The following is a 21005-nucleotide window of genomic DNA, read 5'->3' on the forward strand; positions in this document are numbered from 1 at the left end:
GCTGCTCGGATAGCTTTGGTCTTGATGCTTTAGACTGGGACGGGAAGATAAAATTGAAAGAGCACGACGCTATTATATTTTGTGCTGCTGAGCTTGGAGGTGTTCAAGACTCAGCATGGCCCTGAGTAACCCAGTTTAGTGAGACCCATTTTAAACAGGGTTTGGACTAAATCAGACTAGATATAAGGAAGAAATTTTTTACGATGAGGGTAGCGGAACACTGGCACACATTGCCCAGAGAGGTGGTAGATGCTCCATCCCTGGAAACATTCAAGGTCGGGTTGGACGGGGCTCTGAGCAACGTGGTCTGGTTGGAGATGTCCCTGCTCATGGCAGGAGGGTTGGACTAGATGACCTTTAAAGCTCCCTCCCACCCCAAACCATTCTATGATTCTATGATAAAAGAGCTCCAAAGGTCCCTTTCCCACCAAAATTATGACCCTGTGATTTTCAGTCTTTCCCCCCCTCCCCTTAAAGTATTAATTTTGCCACTTCTATCTGTCTGCTGCCCACATGCAGTTAAATTTGGAGCACACAGTTGCATCATGACTCAACGCTGAGATTCACCATTAACATTTTATCTGCGTAACCTCCTGGCTGTTTTCTACCAGTTGCTTTCTTGGAATCACCAGGTGCCTCTGCACACCAGCCAGCACTAGACCAGGTGGCTTCTGGTTTGATGCCAACACCAAGAACAGCGTAAGACAGCACCTTTGTACTCAGCCCCGGTGAGGCCGCACCTCAAATGCTGTGTTCAGTGTTGGGCTCCTCACTCCAAGAAGGACATTGAGGTGCTGGAGCGTGTCCAGAGAAGGGCGACGGAGCTGGTGAGGGGTCTGGAGCACAAGTCTGATGAGGAGCGGCTGAGGGAGCTGGGGTTGTTCAGTCTGGAGGAGAGAAGGCTGAGGGGAGACCTCATCGCTCTCTGCAACTCCCTGAAAGGGGGTTGTGGGGAGGTGGGTGTTGGTCTCTTCTCCCAAGTGACAAGTGATAGGACAAGAGGAGATGGCCTCAAGTTGCGCCAGGGGAGGTTCAGGCTGGATATTAGGAAAACCAACTTCACCAAAAGGGTTGTCAGACACTGGAAGAGGCTGCCCAGGGAGGTGGTGGAGTCACCATCCCTGAAGGTATTTAAAAGACGTGTGGATGAGGCACTTAGGGACATGGTTTAGTGGTGGACTTAGCAGGCTTAGACTTGATGGTTAGACAGTTGGACTTGATGATCTTAAAGGTCTTTTCCAACCTAAACGATTCTATGATTCTATAACCTACCAAAGTATTATAAAACTGTTCTTCCTCACAACTAATACAACTAAAAAGGAGTTATTGGCACTGATTAGCAAAAAAGATGTTGCTAAGCTCAAGTAGCAGCATCTCATCCTGCCTTTCTCTGCAGGAAAGGGAGGCAACAACTTGATTTACCTCCGATTGCCAGCAGCCCGGGTGGTATTGCAGATGGCAATCACAAACAACAGCTCTAAAACACTTCAGCGAAAGAGAAGAGTTTTGGATCTGCGTATGCAAAACAGTCAGTACATATTCAAAACTCAAACAGCCAAACGTGACTGCACCTGCATCGGCCACGTGATGAGCGAACAGCTGCTGATTTGCCCAAGACAGTATTTAGGAGAGCTAACCGGTGTTGGAAATCGCATCTCTGCTGAACATGTTTTTAAATAACGTAGTCCATTTCAAGCGAACTAAAATACTCAAACCAAAATAGGAGTTTTTTTTTAAAAAAAGTCTAAATGGTTTATATGAGCTTGATTCCTGCATAATGGAAGTTAAAAAGCCACAGTACGCACAGCCTTTTGTAAGTGAGAAACTGGAAACGGAGAACCAGACCCTAAGCCCTCACCCAGCCCACCACCTCAGGGCCGAGAAAGGGAGCAAATCCCGGTAAAACCCTTGCCTTAGTCCCCAGCGCCGAATCCTCACGAGCACCACGTATGGGTCGGTGCTGGACCGGGACAACGCGTTCTCCTCTCGAGTCAGCATAAGACAACCGTGAATCCTACTTGCAGTGCCAGTTTTCAGAACAAAACTCTACTGCGGGGAACAGGCAGTTCCGCTACACCACGTTGTACACAGCTGAGAGATTACAGGCAATAGCGAATTCCCTTCGGATGAACTGCTCCCCATGCGGAATTGTAGTTTTTTCAATGTAATACTTAAAGGAAAAAAAAATATAAAAGTCTTCCAGTAAAAACTTTCACTCAAGAGAAAATGATAACTCAAAGAAAGGTTTAGATTAAAATTAGATTTGTATCTGTCATTCATTTGGAACGTTTTCATTGTCCCACAGCTAGTCGATTTGTCTATTTATTCACATTTTTGTTAAGTTCTGTCAAAGCCTTAGAAGGGAACATTAAATAACACGGATCAAGAACTCTGAATAATGAGGGCAGCCCTTTGAAAGCTAAATCCTAAGAAATGTGAGCTTCTCGCCTAGTAAGTCGCTTAACTGGAACACATAAATAAATAAAGCATTTCTGCAACACTTAACAGGTTGGGAATAACTAGAAGCAAGTTTAGGCAGGTACGGGATTTTTCAGAGTAGTTGATTACAGGCGTTACAGAGGATGAACATCTGTCACCTGCTACGCAAGCGTCAAGTTACCTACGGGACGCTAAAGCATTGCTAATCTTGGCCAAAACTGGGCTAATCATGGTTTCTCATTTACAAAGCCTTCCTCCTCATGCCGAAAAGAGCAATACGATGTATTGCAAAATAGGTATTGTGCCAGATATACCCCCGTTATCAGAAAGAAAATCTCTGCACCAACCCCCCACCCCTCTAAAGCTAACATCAGACTAGTTTAGTATATATGTAATTTTGTGTGTGTATAGATATGTGTACAATTAAGTGTCAGATGCAGAATAGAAAGGTGCTTTTGCCTCCTTTTTCCAGGGAGAACAACCTGAGAGAACTGAAGTACAGCCTCATGGTTGCAGACCATAGCAGTTATGTACGAAGATGTCAAATATAAAAGTGCCGATCCTCAACCAAGACCCTCCTTTGCAACACCAAAGCATCTGATGCAGCGTACGAACTCCTACAAGGTTGTTACGGAGCCTCCCCTTGAGATGCCAAAAAAACTCCCAAAGCAGGTAACAAGATGAGTAGTTGAGATTTGCTTTAATTTTAATTTTGATGACTGGTTTTATGACAATTACGGTAACAGGCTGTGTGTGCAGGCACAACGGCAATTCAGTTTCACAGAACGGGCAAGACATGAGAAAACAAAATGGATATGCCTACACTGCACAGCTCGGAACTGTGTAAGGTAACCGAGCAAGATAACGGACGACCAAACAGCTGGCACAAGGGAAAAGCACTCATCCCTCTCAAATATCCAATTCCATAAAGCACACAACTGCTTAATAAAAAACCCCTTAAAGTGAAAACAAAGTTGGACTTCAAACATACCTTCTCCTGCGGTCTGATGCTTGCAGTGCATCCCTTCTATTCTTCTGCAAATACAGCCAAAATAAGCAGATGGTTTAAGATTTATCTAGAAGCAATATTACAACTGAAACGTAACACAGACACAAATTCCTCACAAAAAGAAATTTCGACTCTGTTCCAAGTGCAGAACGGTTTCAGCGTATGGCACATTGATTGCGGTATCATGAGCTTAAAGAAACCTTTAACTGAAAAGCGCCGTGAAAGCATTGTGCAGCGAGAAGTCCACCTGGATAGCAGCTAAGGTTAGGCGAGGGACAGGCCACAGCTCGGACTGTGGGCCTGAGAAGCGATCAGACCGATTTGAGACGCCCAGGCACAGCAACACGCGAGACCCTGAATTGCCTATAAATGGCTAACAAAGTCCTGTGCAACCAACACTTACCTCAAGGAGATATACGTTGTTCCTTACTTTGGCACAGTATTGGAATACACAAAAAATACTGGATACTAGCAAGAGAATTTACAGAAATTGTATTTTACATGGTGGCCTCATTTCCTCCAAGGACCTTCACCTGCTCTGTATCAAATCAATTTAGTCAGTTCAGCTGCGTTACTTATCAAGCGACCTGCCCATGGACACAGCTACACCCTCCCCAGCAGCGTTTCTAACACCCCTCGTCACGTTCTCCTCTCCTCGGAAGGAGATGACAAGGTGATGGGAGAGCTGCGTTCAGGCTGAGAGGCAGATCCGCTCGTGCTCCTACCTGCAGGACCTGTTCTACAAAAACCTTACCCTACACATAACTTGAAATCATCGCAGTACGTAATGGTCCTGTTTCCAGATTACAAGCAGCATTACCCATAGGACTCACGGTGGAGCTCGTGCTTGGCATGTCCTCTGATTACAGGTCCAAATCACATCTTTCCAAAATGACAATATTTTTAATATAAACAATATTTCATTGACTCCTTAAAGGTTCATCCATCTTGTTGCTGTACTACACTATTTTTACCCTGTTAAGAGGAACAGGTTTTTTTTTAAATGAAATCTTATTTAGAATTCCCTTGACTGCCCAGGCTTTACCCCGACACGCGATCAGTGTCTGTTTGGGAAAACAAAAGTATTTCGGGCTTCTTTTTTGATGGATACAAAGATGGGGAAGAAAAGCACCCATTTCTCTCCAAGCCCGGTACTGAACACTAACATCATTCACCACTTGTGACTTTTTAGCTTTTTGCCTTGGAGCATATCTATCTAAATATCAAGCTGGGATCTCCTTTATGAAAACACTTGCTTGAAATTGTTCTCTCACAGAAATAATCACGCAGATTTATATTCTTGAATTAATCAGAATTAATAAGCAAACCCCTCACTCTGGAAACAAAATAGGGAAGTTCAGTGTATTCTGGTTCTATTCATTGTCACTTCACGGATCATACATCACTTCTATTACTTTGAGAAGTATACTAATATAGCCAAAGTAAGTTTTCCATGAAAACACCAGAAATATACCTAAGACTTTTAATATAAATAAATATACAAAAGCTTATGTGAATTTTACAGATAAGATGAACAGAAGTATTTTATGGAGCCAGATAATCATTTACTTACGGTGAATTTCTGGCTCCCTTGGAAACAACAGAACCAACTTTTAAATTAGTCCCAAACTCAAAAGAACATTGTTTTGTTTAAAGACAAATATTTTCAGAATACATGGAAGGCACTTATTCACAACATACAGACATTTGAAAACGTACCCGAACTATAATAAAAGGCACGAATTCCTGAACAGACATTAAAAAAGTTACAATATGCGTATCATTAGTTTCCCATACGAAAACCATATATAAATTTTTGGTTACTAATAGCTTCATGATTATTTTCACATTTATTTTACTGAGCACAATATACTGTAATAATTTGTAAACAGATAAATATTTATTTCTCTCTTAGCAGTCATTCAAAAGTTATCTGCACAAAAAAAAAGAAAGATATTTTGGCACCTTTCAACATAGTGTCCATGTAAACATTTCTTCCTTCTACACAGAGCCACCACCAAATTTCTGTAGCAAGAGCCCTTTGGTAAATCATTCATGCATACATCCATCAAATAATAAAGCAGCTGAAGTGCGATGAAATTAATATCTTAGGCTACGAAATCTTGGTTTTCTTAGGCTAAGCATCGGTTGTTTGATGGTAGGTTTGTTCTCAAACAGCATTGCTTCATTTTCTGTGGTTGGAAATCTGTTCTGGTAGATGAGAGGGTACTCCTTCTGAAACTAGAAAACACAAAAGCAAAAATTCAAATAGAATAGCGGACTCCACCAAAAACTCCAGCTGTGCAGGGCTTGCACATGAATCACCTTGTAAGGATGCGTATCAGCTGGAAGAGCAAGGCTATCAACACATTAAGTAACTCTGCTGTGACACTTGACCAAAGCTGTAGCCCTTTGTGCTTAGGAGGTCACAGCTGATAAACAACCAGTCAAATAGAAATTCTGTCAGGCATTTCCTCTTCTGTTGAAGTGAGAAAAGCTTCTAATTGCATTTTATTCCCAAGGATTTTTAGCTGTTGTGACTGAATAGCGCTGTGAGCAAACACCGCACTGTTCTAACCGCCTGGATCTCCATTTGCAACGACAGTCTGCAGTCGCTCACCACGTTGTTTGTCAGCTAGTAGCAATGCTGCGTGGTGTTTGGACAGCATGACCAGGACAGCACGGCCAGCTTTCCAGCCCCAAAGCAAGGCATGGTAGCCAGCCACGTGAAGCCACGCTGTCCAGCCAGCACTGGTATCTGTTCTCTTCATACTTGGAAAGCTGTCTTTCAAGAATCACAGTAATGGAATGTTTTACCTCAACGGAATTAAGATTCAGCAGATTTTGAAGGTATTCTCTCAGGAAAGCTTACTACTTAACCAAGGGAGTTATTTTTCAATTCCTGCAGATATACAACTAAACAAAAGTGTCTGCCTTCAGAGACATATTTTTGCCATTTTGCCTGTTTCCTGTGGAAGGCCTCAGGAAGGAATGAATAATGGTAAACACATCTGTGAGCCAGCCAAAGCTTTCTGCTGATTGATTCAACCTACGGAAAATGACATCATTTGTAACTTCTGCTGTTGGTACGAGTTGGACCTAACCCCCTAGTAAGTGCCATGTATTTGGCTTTCCCCAATTCAAGGTATCAAAACTGAGTAATTGCTCCAAAAAGCTGCTATTTATCACGCCACTAGCTATCCCAGCACCAATGGCAAGACTATAATGATACAGCTCTGTGAATTTTAAAAATAAACTTTGCTAACACGCAGCCCTTACAGTACAAGCTGCTTCTGGACTTTGGTGGGAGCTCATCAAATATTTAAGTAGGTACTTCAAGTTTTACTATTAGAGGATTTTAGCTTACGTCCTTCCTACCCGCTTCACCTGCTTAAAGTGCTGCTGGGTGTCACTTCTTACAGCTTGCTTACTCCAAGTTTTAATTGACTGTAATTAACTACCCTTCTTTACATGCAGGAAGTTTTAATGAACTGGAACAGAAGTCCAGCCTTCACTTTTACAGGACTGGGAAGTTTTCACAACACATGAAAGTCAGTGTTGCAGAAGTTGGGGGTAGGGCACCAAAGAGAAAGAAATGTGCTTGCTCTGAAAAGCTGCTTTTTCAAATTTCAGTCACAAGACTCACTTAGGAGATTCTAGGACAAGCACACTAGTATTCAATTGGTCAGAAATACTTGCCAAAGGTTTTCCGAAAAAAGAAAAAACCCTCCAGTATTAAATCCTGCCAGAAATGCTGTATTTTAGCTTTAGTATTAGGCAATATGTTAGCAGCCATAGAAGTGCCAGATAACCTTGAGCAATATACCGGTTACAAAACACAAAGCTAAGTCCTCAGAAAAGAATGTTTCAGAACTGTGAACAGATAGAGCTTGACCTTTTAAAGCAAAAAATCACTGCTTTTATCACCTACTGATTTTAAGCCCACCTATGGCACTTTAAGGGTAACTTGTATAGCCAGTGCACCACAAGAAACCACGCTATAATTTCATCACGTATTATTTAATAGAGAGCAGTATCTCAGAATGACTTTATACTGGTTTTAAACCACCATTTGCACACCACTGCTGCCAGACAGTATCAAATGCTGTATTAGACGCTGTCTTTAAAATCCCAATCAGAGCAGGCGATCAAAAACCATTCAACAGCTCTCTTCCACACAAGAAGCATTTCTCTCTCTACAGTCTGCTCTTGTTCTGTACCAAGGCCTAGTGACCGAGAGCCTTCCCTCACAAAGGTGTTTTCAGAAGAAGATGTAATATCCACCAAGTTTCTTACCTGTTTTAACTTTTTCTTTTTGTCTTTCACAGACAAGTTTTTATCTTTGATAATGCTCTCTAAGAGCTCTGCCACTGCAGCTTGAGAGGTCAAAACCTTCTGTTCTTCAAACTCCTGAGGAGTTATTTGTTTGCAGTATGAATAGGTTGGCAATATGGCACAAATTTCTTCCCTTGGGTATTTGCACTGAAACAAGAGTTGAAGAAGGGGTCTGCGTATACTGAAATGATTATGCATTATTTCAGTAAGAAGGTACCTAACAAACATCCAAGCCTACTAACTTACAGCAACATCACAAGTTGCAAAACTTTATAACGTAGCTAGTATCTATGAGCTCACCAACACTTTAATAAAAGTTTGCATTCAAAATATAGTGGTTTTATTTGCAGTTTTCCCATCCCACCTTCAGAAGTAACAAATCCTCTGCAATTAGCAAACGAACTTAAACTTCTATCATGCCACCAACCTGAGTCATCTTCATGTACTCTAAGTGATCTCGCACTGCAACCTGCAGGTAAGTTGGTACTTTAAATATTTCTTGTTGATGGTCCATTAGAAATGAAACTAATCGTGTAGAAAGTAGCTCATCGAGATCTACTTCTTCTGCACAGCATAGCACGCATCGAGAAAAAGTCTGTATCATCTAGAAGTGTTTAGCAGATCATTAGTACGTGAAGTTGAGGGATTTGCCTTCTTTCCAGTCTACACAGTGGCACAATGAATTCTCCAATACCAACTTTCATCGCAATCTCTCTTGCCTGCACCACTGGTCAAGAGAGGAGGAAAACTGATTATAATCTTTTCCTCATCTGAAATGAAGTAACTTCTTTTAACATTAGACTTCTACTTTTTTTCTAATTGAACAGTACTTTCAATTAAGAAATACATATTTTAAAGATGTAATAATAAGTCTTCCCCTGTAGAAAAGCGTACATCTTCAATTAGCCATCTTGAGACAAGCGAGATGATAAAAAAACCCCCGCAGAGCCAACCTAACCAAGATCTAATGCACACCAAGATCCAGTTTTAAATAGCTTTAAAAAACCCGTTTTTTACAGCTTTCATATTTCCACCTTTTAGTGGGCTTATTTTAAATTAGCATGTGCAGGTACTTTGTTTTACCTAACCTTGTTTGACAAAAGTCTTCAGTCATTCCAATGAAAGCTTGAATTCAGACCTTGAAGCTAGTCTTTAAACTCACTAGGCAGTCAATTTACTTCTTTGGAACTGTTTGTGTCATAACTTCACATACACAAATGTCTAGCCCAAGAAAGGTTTTCTACAGACACTTTGCCAACACCTTTTAAAGTTAAATAGCAGTTAGGTGAGAAATCAGACTAAACAATAATTTGCATTATTTTAAGAAATTATTTCCCTTCTCCTCCTGAAGTAAACAAAAGCAACACCAATATTTGAAATACATTAGGATGGAGACAAGAAAGCGCTTGCTTCAAGTCAGATTTTTGTAAATATTCTGGAGATGAATAATCTGCCCGTTAATCACTATTTAATTGCAATGAGACAAGAACCTCAAGTACAGAATACTGCTAGTATTCTCAGCATTACTTCAGCCACGTTCTTAAAACAATAAATATGCTGCATTTATGAGTCTCTTACCAAAGAACGCGTTCCCATCGCGTCATGCAGTCGTGGCATATCAACATTTTCACTGATCCGAGAGATCATACGCATTAGGAGCTGAATCTTTCTACGATTTGGTGGTGGAAGCAACAAACAACATATCTGTAGTGCTTCAACAGCAATTCTTTCTAAATGAGGCTGAAGGAGATCTACAAGTTAATTGTAAACACAGCTGTCATCAAGATTCGTACCAAGTTTCAGGATATTTTTATCTCAGTACAAGAAATTTCATTTTTGTCAATGACGATAATCTATGTTTCATAGAAATAAGCTGTAACACAGTAGATAATGTTATGTAGCCTTTTTTGGTGTGGTCGTCTTCAACTTGCTTCATTATGATAAACTGCTGGTACAATTAAGACCATAATAAAATTAAGAAATGACACTAATGTTCTTCTGGGCTCGCCGGTTCAAAGACAGGGAGCTGCTGGAGAGGGGACAGCAAAGGGCTACAAAGATGATTAGGGGACTGGAACATCTTTCTTATGAGGACAGGCTGAGGGACTTGGGTCTTGTTAGTCTGGAGAAGAGAAGACTGAGGGGGATCTTATCAATGCTTATCAATACCTAAGGGGTGGGTGCCAGCAGGATGGGGCCAGTCTTTTTTCAGTGGTGCCCAGTGACAGGATGAGAGGTGATGGGCACAAACCTGGTCATAGGTCGTTCCACCTAAACATGAGGAGGAACTTCCTCACTTTGAGGGTGGCAGAGCACTGGAACAGGCTGCCCAGAGAGGTTGTGGAGTCTCCTTCTCTGGAGATACTCAAAACTCGCCTGGACACATTCCTGTGTGATCTGCTCTAGGTGAACCTGCTCTAGCAGGGGGGTTGGACTAAATGATCTCCAGAGGTCCCTTCCAGCCCCTTTCATTCTGTGATTCCCAAAAGTATTTCTAGAAAATTGTTTCAAAGACCAGAAAAGATATCTCCTCCAACAGGCAGGTCTGTGCTAATTCCCTGCCTCACTCTTAGACAGTGTCTAGGTCAGAATTACTTATCACTTACCTGAGCAGAAAGGTGAATTACTGACGCATCAAGTTTAAGACTCCAATGATACTACACGCTACTATTTGTTAGTGGAGGTATGAAAGGCTACCTTTAGACAGTGCAATTTAGCAACCAGAAATTTTTTTTAAAACCCACAGATCATGTTATATGCATATCAAAAAACCTAGCAACAGTGCCAAAGATTAAGGAAGCAGAGATTAGTTAGTCAACACAATAAGCCAATACAACATGCTTTAGAAAGCCATCTTACTTTGCGTGCCAGTCAACATATAAGAAGAGTGAGTGAAAGAGTATTCTGAGAGTTCTATGGTACTTTTGCAGAGTCTCTTTTTGACGGTGATGTCAGAAACCTCAGTCCTGATGTCCACTGAAGAAGCCACACCAGAGGTATTTGGTTTTCCTTGCCCACAAAGCTGAGACCTTGGCTTTACTGTGATTTCAGCAACTGGTATATTAACACTAGCACAACTTCTGGAGTTCCTCTTGCCAAGTAAACTCAGAGACCTGCATATTTGTTTCGACCCGTGATTTTCAGTAAACAGCTCTTTATCCTGAAGAATTGAGGCAGACGCTCTCTTGATACCATGGGTTTGGTTTTGACGTGTGTTATCAAAACCAAGCTCCAATACAGAATTAGCTTTATGCTGAAATGGTAGTGATTGTTTTCCATTTCTTGTGCCCAGGATGGTGTTCACATCGCTTTGCCTGAGGGAATCAGATTCTCCTTTATTACATACACTTGAAGTAGTATCTCCAATTCTTTCTAAAGAGTAACATCTTGTCCTAAATTTTAGAGGTGGATCTTGTTCATTCCTGAAACCTGCAAGATTTTGACAACTTCCTCCTATTAGATTATCAGCACTGCCTTGTTTACAAGTCAGTTCATATTGCTGCAATTTCTTTGCACATAGTTTTTTAATAGTTAGCTCTTCTGAAGAAAACTTCCTGGAAGCTTCATATTCTTTCTTTTTTTTGTCAGGCTCTTTGCAAAGTAGGCTTAGAAGAAGACATTCAGTTGACTTGAAAGAGTTCAAGTGAAGAATTTTTGAAGGTTGTGGGTCACATTTCTCATCTTGGACAGAATGTTTTCCACTGCATATATCTGGAATTGTGATGTAGCCACACATAACTATCAGAAAATGAAATATAAATTAAGATGCAAGTGGTATGAAAATGAACAAGTTCAGAAAGAAATAAAGTTGCTAACTGAACAGAGAAGACAACAAATATAAGACGCTAATTTATAGTTGACTCAGTTAGTAAAATTAAGAAAAAATTAGCTCAGTCCAAAAGCAATCTAACATGATAACTGCAACCAACATGCAAGAATAAAGAAAGTTAACACACTGCAATAGTGAGGAACAGAGAGGAACAAGCACATATTTTTATATTATGGTTATGGCATGTTTAGAATGTTAGCTCAGACAGCAATTTATATAGGATACTATGAGACAGAACTGCATTTCAATTAATATTGTAATACAGAATGATAGCATTGATGATCTTCCTCAGATTCAAGCTGCCATACAAATTAGGGGGTCAAGGTCTACTTTGAATTACTGACTTGTTCCCCAGTTGATATAAACTTATAGCTTGCACTAATTATTTCTAAATTCATACATACCTAAAATATTAACAAAAAGTTCATAGTATTCAAAAGTAAGTAATGGTTCAGGGAGACTGAGAAAGTAATCAGCAACCGTTCTGAATACATCCCGTTCAAACCCACTGTAAGTTGGTTGGCTCATGTCATTATTTCTAGGCCCTAAAAAGAGGTGAAGAAAGAAAATTCACAAAAAACTTTTTCACAATTCCATTATAAGAGAAATTTTTAAAAATAAACATAAGTTTATTCTTGCAGAAATGACTGTTTCAAAGAGAAGAATCATGTCAGCAATATACAAATATTTTGTTTAGTTCAGCACTGTGCCATTTGTAAGCAAAAACAGCGTAAAATATTCTATGTAGCCACTGAGGAGTTGTGCTCAGTTTCAACAAGCCGTTCCATGCCAAGAAAATAAATGAAAACTCATTTATGACCTTTATCGGTTCCTCAGCAAAATAATAACAAACTCTTAGTATTTTCCTTCATTTCCAAACTACAGTAATCCCAGTTCTCCCATGGGGAGCTCTAGCTTCTAGCTTAAGAACAAACTCATCCTATAACCAACCTGGAAGAACGTGCAAGCTGAGAAGCCAGCCAACATGTACACGTTGCTTTGCGCATAGGCCAAACAGAGGTGGTCAGTGGCTTGTCTTTGTGGGGACCTCCTCTTTTCAAATGGTTCACCAAGAGAAAGTTTTGCTCACCACTACTCCCATGGTGAATCACAGCTACACACGACTAATTTTCTTCAGAAGTAGACAAATGAGCAATCCAATAATCTAAGAGATGAGGGGACCGAGTGTTCCCTCAGTGAGTTTGCAGACGACATCACATTGGGTGGGAGGGTTGATCTGCTGAAGAGTAGGAAGGCTCTGCAGAGGGATCTGGACAGGCTGGATCAATGGGCTGAGGCCAATTGTATGAGGTTCAACAAGGCCAAGTGCCGGGTCCTGCACTTGGGTCACAAGAACCCCATGCAACACTACAGGCTTGGGGACGAGTGGCTGGAAAGCTGCCCAGCAGAAAAGGACCTGGGGGGTGTTGATCAACAGCTGGCTGAAGATGAGCCGGCAGTGTGCCCAGGTGGCCAAGAAGGCCAACAGCATCCTGGCCTGTATCAGAAATGGTGTGGGCAGCAGGAGCAGGGAGGGGATCGTGCCTCTACTCGGCGCTGGTGAGGCCGCACCTCAAAAGCTGTGTTCAGTTTTGGGCCCCTCACTCCAAGAAGGACACTGAGGTGCTGGAGCGTGTCCAGAGAAGGGCGACGGAGCTGGTGAGGGGTCTGGAGCACAAGTCTGATGAGGAGCGGCTGAGGGAGCTGGGGTTGTTCAGTCTGGAGGAGAGGAGGCTGAGGGGAGACCTCATCGCTCTCTACAACTCCCTGAAAAGGGGTTGTGGGGAGGTGGGTGTTGGTCTCTTCTCCCAAGTGATAGGACAGGAGGAGATGGCCTCAAGTTGTGCCAGGGGAGGTTCAGGCTGGATATTAGGAGAAATGTCTTCCCTGAGAGAGTGGTGAAGCACTGGAGCAGGCTGCCCAGGGAGGTGGTGGAGTCCCCATCCCTGGAGGTGTTCAAGGAAGGTGTGGACGTGGCACTGCGGGACATGGTTTAGTGGGCATGGTGGGGTTGGGTTGGTGGTTGGACTTGATGATCTGACAGGTCTCTTCCAACCTTAATGATTCTGTGAGGTCTGTTTAATAAACCTTGCCATGTTGCTACAGACAAGAAAGGGAATGAGTGAAAGTGGTCCTGGTATGAATAAAATTTGATATTGCGTAAATCTTTTAACCCTAATGTTATCATACTCCACTGAACTCCTACAAATGAAATAAGCTACCTTACAAAGCCAAGTCTAATGAATTAGGAGATGGCAGTTTTAATTACACATAAAACCAGGGAAAATTTAACTTTTGATATGACCAAACTTTATAATCATAATCACATTATCACACACTACACTAAAAATATAGTGGACCAGTATTCCCCCTACCAGTGTAAGTATTTTTAGTTTTCACTGTGCAAAGTTATTACTGCCTTAATCATTTGGTTACAGTATAGCTAGCAGATGCAGAGATAAAATCTCCACTTGAACTAATTAAATCAAATTAGAAATTGAGAATTCAAAAAACCAGAAAGCTTGCTTGCAGTTTTCGTCTCGTGAATACAAAGACCTATTAGTTCTAAATACAGGACTGATGTGGGAATTAAGGTATTGAAACGCTCAAAGACGAGTGCTCAGCTCTATTCTCCACTTTGGTTTAAATCCACTCACCAAGCTCTTCCCTGTCCTGCTTTTCCTAATAGCACTCTTCATGTAAGAGGCTCTGTGTATTTGGGAATGCAGTTGAAGGAAAAGGGTCATTTTCACAAGAGTGTGTGCTGCAAACTGAACTTCTGAAGCCACATTAACCCTGCACGAACCCCTACCACAGTTCCACTGAGCAGCTACAGATATGCACAGATGTGTAAACACACACCATCCAACCACGTTATAGCTAGTATAGCTCTGAGGAGAGCTAATGAAGGAGATTGCCAGGAATAGGGGCAAGAGTTAAACAGCAGGGCAGGCACACATACAAAAAGAACTCCTCATCTCCCATTTCATTTGAGAGGCACTCATCTAACTCTAGCATGCCCTGTTAGCCATTTAAAGAGGCAGTTTTATAAGAAAAGAAAAAAAAAAAACAAAAAAGTCAGTCTGTCAGTCTAATTGTCCTCTGCTTCTCCAGAATCTTTTCAAAGCCTGCTTCGTAAAGATGCAAAGCTTACACAATCGCGATCTGTATGTGTTTGTAACACAATTTCAAACACATCTGACAAATGAAGCTTAAAGACAGTTAGATTCTGTGAAGTTTCACAAAAATCCATGGCACTGTAAAGGAGAAAAATTATTAGTACCACACAGGTCTGCTACAGCACATGCTGAAGAACAAAACCACTCCTTTATTAGCAAGGGAATCCACAACAGACTGAGCCATTAGAAACTGAACTTCATTAGGTTCACTGTGAAAGTACTTTTTTTTTTCCCCCTCAATGTGTGAAAACCTGTGTTAATTGTATTACTCCACAGTAAATACTTTCCCAGTAGTTCCAAGGCAGCTGCTCAAGTACACATAACACTGACGCCTTAGGTAACTGATTCTTCTTTTCTGAAGTTTAAGATTTGACATCATGCCTTTCTAAATTTTACATTAAGCAAATACACAGAGAAAACAAAACAGAAGCACTAAGTTTTCTGTAAGCTATAACCACTTTCAGTTTTGTGGCTTGGTATTTCATACTTTAATACCAAAACAAGGGATGACTGCAGACTGACTCTCAGCCTGCAGACAATGAAGGTTCAGTTGGCACAAAACATGTTTACCAGCTAAAATATCTGACTTTAAAATTCCATCTCATCTACTATGCAGTGAAGCATAAGACATTGAAGACCTTCATTCTCCACAGCTGAACTGTAACTATAAAAGGTGTCTTACAGGGTTTTATGGATAAGTTTTTTCTGAAGACAGTTTGGAGAAAAAGGTGGGGAAGGAGATAAGGAGGTACCAGAGGAGCTATACTCCAAGTCCAGGATCCAGGAACACATGAGCAGAACTCTTCCTTCTGTTGTCATGACAAATTTAGTAGACTATAAAGCTGACTGTAGAAGCATGCTTTTATCTCAAACCCTTTGCAAAATTTTGTTTGATTTCTTCTAAGACAAAAGAAAAACTAACTGGTTTTCTGTGAATTGGCCTCCCCAGTTTAATATGAAATGTCGGAACTGTTTTAGTCCAGCTCAAAGCCAGTAACTGGAAAAGGAAAGTCCCTTTGCTTCTGGAAGACTGCATTAGAAGAAACCACACACAGGTTTTGCCCAAGCACTTCAGTTTTCTCCCTGCCTGACTCTTTGTTAATAGGAATTATTTCTGTAAAAAAAATAAACAAAAAACAGTCCCTAACTTTTTCATGGCCTTGGACAGCACGCTTCCACTGAAAGCTTACAGAGTTTAGTTAATTCTCCTTTACATTTCATGGACTAAGGAACACTGAAGCCTCCCTTCTTCCACTAATTTAATCTGTTCATGCTGCCAAAAATTCATATACAGAATTAGATAATGCAGCCTAAAAAGCAGGATAACCAGCTAGACTACTAAAGGACTGATATCTTGATTACCTGAAATATAACATCTTTAACACATGTTAACTCTTTTAGGTTACATTTCTGTGCAATAATTTGATATGGATTGCTGTCATTGCTTCTTAGTATATCAATTTGAATTTCCAAAACAAAACATCACAATTCATCTTAACATGCAAGTATATTTCACTTTCAACTCTCAAAATAGGTTTCTGGAACTTAAAAGCTATTCAGTGACTTACAGTATGCGAGGCATTTCATAGCTGACAACACCCAGTGAGGGAGGTCTTCTAAAATAAACAAACAAGTACATTATTTGTACATTAAGTCCAAAGACTGAATAACCAACACAAATAGTGGCACACATGTATTAAATAATACCTTAAATACAAGAGATCAAATTTAAAACGGATTTTAAATATTGCTACATGTGTAATTTAAAAGTGAATGCCATATACCTACAAAACCTTCTAGACAAATACACTGAACTGTAACTTGAGAAAAAAGCGTAAAAGACAGACTACGAAACATATTACTTTATTATTTACTGTTTGTTGTAATTACACCATACAGAATCTTTCTTTAAGCAAAATCAGAAAAAAAAAAAGTGTCTTACCCGATTTGTTCTGCAAAATAACAACACCATGTTTGCTCGTGTTAGTCATGTTGTATATGACATACTCAGGAACTATCTGTGTTGGCTGCAAAACTTCTTCCAAAGAGGGGAGGCCTAAAATGGTTTGCAAACTGGGGGGAAGAAAAGAGCAGATGTTGTCTAAAAGGTTTGCTAGTAATGAATGAAAACAAGTTCTTTCCATATCTATTCAAACACCAGTTACTTGATAAGCTAGTTTGCTGTTTAATAAATTCTCACTTCCAGAAGGACCATTTGAAGACACACTTCTTCCAGCGACAAACACCAAAAACCAGTAAGAAAGAGTATCTATGGTACTTAAATACACTTCAACACCAGCAATAGTAAGTTTCAATGAATTTCTTAAATACAACAATCCAACATTAATAATTATATTAGAAAACATACGTAAACAATAGTTAGTAAAAAATATTAAACTTAAAACACGATTTAAAAAAATTCAAAAAAATTTGCAAGCCAAAAGCTTGATGGGGCCATTACATACCCAAAGCACATAGGCAAGAAGGTACTTTTTACAATGCATTACTTACTGTATTATAATGATATTTCTCCAAGTTTCTTGCACATATTCCTGGCTTATTTCCTTCCTATGCAGTGTGTCTTCCTTGTTTTCCTCTATTATACCTGGGTTTGTTTTTTCTAAATTTTCCTGAAAATGAGTGGTTTATACCGTAAGATAAACAAGCCTGTTAAGATAATTCAAAATCAAGTAAAAATTGTTCTCAAAAATACAGGGCATTCTGCAGGACATTAAATTCCAAACCACGATCCAGGGAGTAACCTTAACAGTCTCAGCACTGAAATGTAAGCATACCCAACTAAAAAGCAAAAAAAGAACACTATGAAAAAAGACCTAATCAACTCACAAGTCAGCAATTTAAAAGACAGAAACACATAAAATCCAAATGTATCAGTAGGTGAAGTATTCTCCTTCAGGATCACAATCTACATTCAGAAAGTATGCACACACACGCAAATCTCAAAAGAATAAAGGGCCAAACACTCACATTCAGTATTTTTCAAAAAGTAAGCAGAACAGTTAAATAATTTGTGCCTTTTACTTGTCCTAAATGAAAAAAATATATTAAGTTTCAACAAGAACATATCGTCCAGATCATCTCTAGAACTCCACCTTCCAGCCCTCCCAATACTTTAAAATACTGTAGCAGGGATAATTCTGCACTGAAGGAAACAAAACAATCCAGAAGAAAACAAAAAACCTCCCATACTGATGACATGAGATGCTCAATTGCTTACACATATATACACAATTAAAACTCTCGGTAATCCCAGATCATACTGATGCAAAATTAGCCCTATACTGCAATGGTTGGGGGGTCAAATGACCCTTCTTTCTGCTTAGGTAACATGGCTGCATTAATAACGCTTTACCTACCCCCCCCCCCCATTTCCCCTCCCAACAAACCTATTGTCAGTATGAAGTTTAGAAAACAGCTTCTTGTAGATTTAAGAGCATACTTAATTTCTTCTGTCAAATGCATAATCCCTTTCACTTGCTGACAGCATTTCAAAAATGCCATGTTACAGATTTGTTTGAATGTTTATGGGCTATTTAATAAAATTTCTTTTTGTACATGCAAGAAGAGAAACAGCACATGTCACCAAGACACTTCATTATAAAATATAGCTGCATCTTTCTATTATACCTATATAAATGTTCTATTTCACTATCTAGAAGAACCTACCAATTCATTTTTTCATCTAGGAGGGAAGATGACACAACAGAACAGTGTCCCTGAAAATGATTTCTTCTAGGTGTTTTGGGTTTTTTTAAGCATAAAGAAATTACATGGCAACTACAATTATGTAAGAAACGTAAGTTATTACCAAAGACTGCAGTAACTCATGTTTTTTAAAAGTTCTCCTGGATAAATGTGGCAGTTTAAAAAGTCTTTCTTTGTCTCTAGAGAAGTTTTCCAAGTTCTCTTTTGGTGGACATGAGCTTGGTAGAGGTTTAACTGGAGATGTTGAAGGAAATCTGTAATGAATAGGCCAGATGTTAAAATAGATTTAGAATAGATTAAAAATATAAGTCGTCACTTAACCAAAACCATACCCTATCAGTGTGATTCCATAAGATTCTGAAAAGATTCAGGAAAGGAAGAAGAAAAACGCTGACATTTTCTGTTTAGAACACTGTTTAACATTATCATACTCTAAACTAGCTTTGAGCTACTTTTCTTGATTCCAAAGTCAAGTTGAAGATACTCAGATATTTATCCAGCACTGAGAGCAGAATTTGAGAAGTGAGGGCTATTAACACCTTTAAATTAAGAACTTAGGAAAGACCGTTTCCCACTTAGACTTTCTGAAAAATGTACGAGAAGTAAACACAGGACTGGTAGCACAGCACAGAGCTACTACAATAAATTTTCTTTGGCTCCCCTCCAAAGCACTTGAGCGCAGCACACCTGCCAGTGAAAAACTTGACTAGAGAAAAACCTGGAAACAGCCCTCAGCACACAGGATGTAGGGTCTATGCTGCAAGTCAGAGGAAAGTAAAACAGTGAGTGGAGTGAAATGGAGCTAATAATTAATTTTTGGCCCAACTGCTCAACCCAAAGCAAGATATTTTTGAGAATCTGAACATTAACATTTTTAAATAAAGGTCTCAGCCCAAAAAGCTCTGTTAACTGGTCTTCATTTCAGTACCTGTATAGTGCACTGTTGTCTTCTAAATTTTCAGATCCCCATCTCCCTTTTATATCTTCAATTACATGATTCTTGAGAAACTTTCTTAATAACTGAACAGTCTGCTGCCTAGTAACTTCGGGACCAAAGTTACTGTTATTCCTTAATACTTCATGGAGCCAGTCTACAGCTTCTGACGCCGTGAAACAGCTTCCATGTTTTTTGAAATGTTGCCTGTGTTTCCTTAATGGCATGCCTGCTCGGAAATATTTCGTAATTTCATTCCACTGCATGGGAAACAAACCAGCAAAGAACGTAGATTAAAGCCTGAAGTTGATCATTGGAAGTTATCGAGTAAACCAATATTATATTAATAAGTATATAAATGAAATCACAACATTAATATGAACAAATATGGATAGTTATACTAAACAATGTAGTAGTATCAATATAGAAACGTTAAAATTCAGATTAAAAAGATACATAAACATTTCATTTAGGTTTTTATCTCATTCTTTTATAACTGAAAATAAGGTTGGAGTTTCATGAACACGGCAAGTTTTATTGACCTGGTCTGCACAGGCCCAGCATTTACATCCACTCAGTTTCCTGAGGCACCGTCAAACCTTCACCTTTGAGGCAGCTCTCGGACACGAGACGAATTTTAAAGTATTTTCTTCCTATTTACTCGCACAAAGTTAGATGACACGCTGTGATTAGCAGGCTCCTCTTACTGAGTTGCCACCCAGTTTTCAAGGAGCAAGGCCGCAGGCCCTTCCTAGGGAGGGCCGCAGGGCGCCTAACGTTGCGTGACAGCGGTCACGGGTGGGGGGGACACAGAGAGCCACCTCCCGTCCCGCAGCACCCCGCTCCCACGCGTCGCATTCAGGCAGCAGCGAGCGCCGCCACCCCGAAAGCCCAACGGCCACACGCTGCTCCGGGCCCGCCGGAAAGCCGCCTGACCGCGGGGGTCCGGGAGGGTTCGTAGTCAGCTGGGCTTTAGGCGTGAGGCGGAGGCCCGGGCTGAGGGGAGGCCCGGGCTGAGGGGAGGCCCGGCCGCCGCGGCAACAGCCGACTTTCCTCCTCCCGCCCCACCGACCCGCTCCGAGGCAGCCCCGAAAACCAGAGCCCGCGGCCCCGGCCCGGCGTCCTCACCAGCTTGGTGGCGCGGTAGGGCCCCGGGGCGGCCGGGCGGCCCTCCATCTCGCTCGGCGCAGCCCCTCCGGCCACCGGGGCGGACACACCCACCCCAACGGCCGCACCGCCGTTTGAATTCGCGGCGCGAGCCGCCCGCGGAAGCGGATTGGGCGAGCGGGGCGGGCACGTGCCGCCTCACGTGACGCAGGCGGTGGGGCGGGCGGCGGAGGCGGCGGCCTGAGGGGAAGGGCGGGTGTGTTGTCGGTCCCGGGGCCTCTGCCCTCCGAACGGGGAGATAAACGTCTCCCAGGCAGCGGCAGAGTACTGCGGCATTCGTCAGCCCTTCGCAGGTGGACGTTTTAAGTCACCGCTTTCTCCCTGCGACACCGACTGACGCAAGCTGTCCCTCAGAGGGACGGGCCGCTTCCCCCCCCCCGGGTTTGG

The 21005-nt window shown here is 41.2% G+C and overlaps 1 protein-coding gene across 2 annotated transcripts; it reads right to left on the reverse strand.

Annotated features, from left to right (window-relative positions):
- Positions 1-5400: 5400 nt before the first annotated feature.
- DEPDC1 (DEP domain containing 1) lies at positions 5401-20627 on the reverse strand. Of its 2 annotated transcripts, XM_059821992.1 has the most exons (12): positions 20580-20627; positions 19446-19711; positions 18621-18771; positions 17303-17421; positions 16734-16864; positions 16360-16407; positions 12017-12157; positions 10643-11521; positions 9362-9534; positions 8211-8387; positions 7745-7930; positions 5401-5689 (listed from the first exon to the last, which is right to left on the reverse strand). In XM_059821992.1, the coding sequence occupies exons 1-12, from the start codon at positions 20625-20627 to the stop codon at positions 5549-5551; spliced, it is 2460 nt and encodes an 819-aa protein (XP_059677975.1). In that variant the 3' UTR covers positions 5401-5548. The 2 variants fall into 2 exon arrangements, with proteins under 2 accessions (XP_059677975.1, XP_059677976.1); XM_059821993.1 differs by lacking the exon at positions 10643-11521.
- Between the last annotated feature and the right edge of the window lie 378 nt (positions 20628-21005).

Source organism: Gavia stellata, chromosome 10, assembly GCF_030936135.1.
Source record: "Gavia stellata isolate bGavSte3 chromosome 10, bGavSte3.hap2, whole genome shotgun sequence".
In the NCBI taxonomy this organism is placed as follows: Eukaryota; Metazoa; Chordata; class Aves; order Gaviiformes; family Gaviidae; genus Gavia; species Gavia stellata.

Coding starts and splice junctions, on each gene's coding strand:
- DEPDC1 (XM_059821992.1), bottom strand. CDS start 20,627: ATGGAGGGCCGCCCGGCCGCCCCGGGGCCCTACCGCGCCACCAAGCTG. Junction 9,535..10,642: donor TATGTTGACTGGCACGCAAA/GTAAGATGGCTT, acceptor ATTAACTTGTAG/ATCTCCTTCAGCCTCATTTA. Junction 5,690..7,744: donor AAAAGAAAAAGTTAAAACAG/GTAAGAAACTTG, acceptor TGTGTTTTCTAG/TTTCAGAAGGAGTACCCTCT.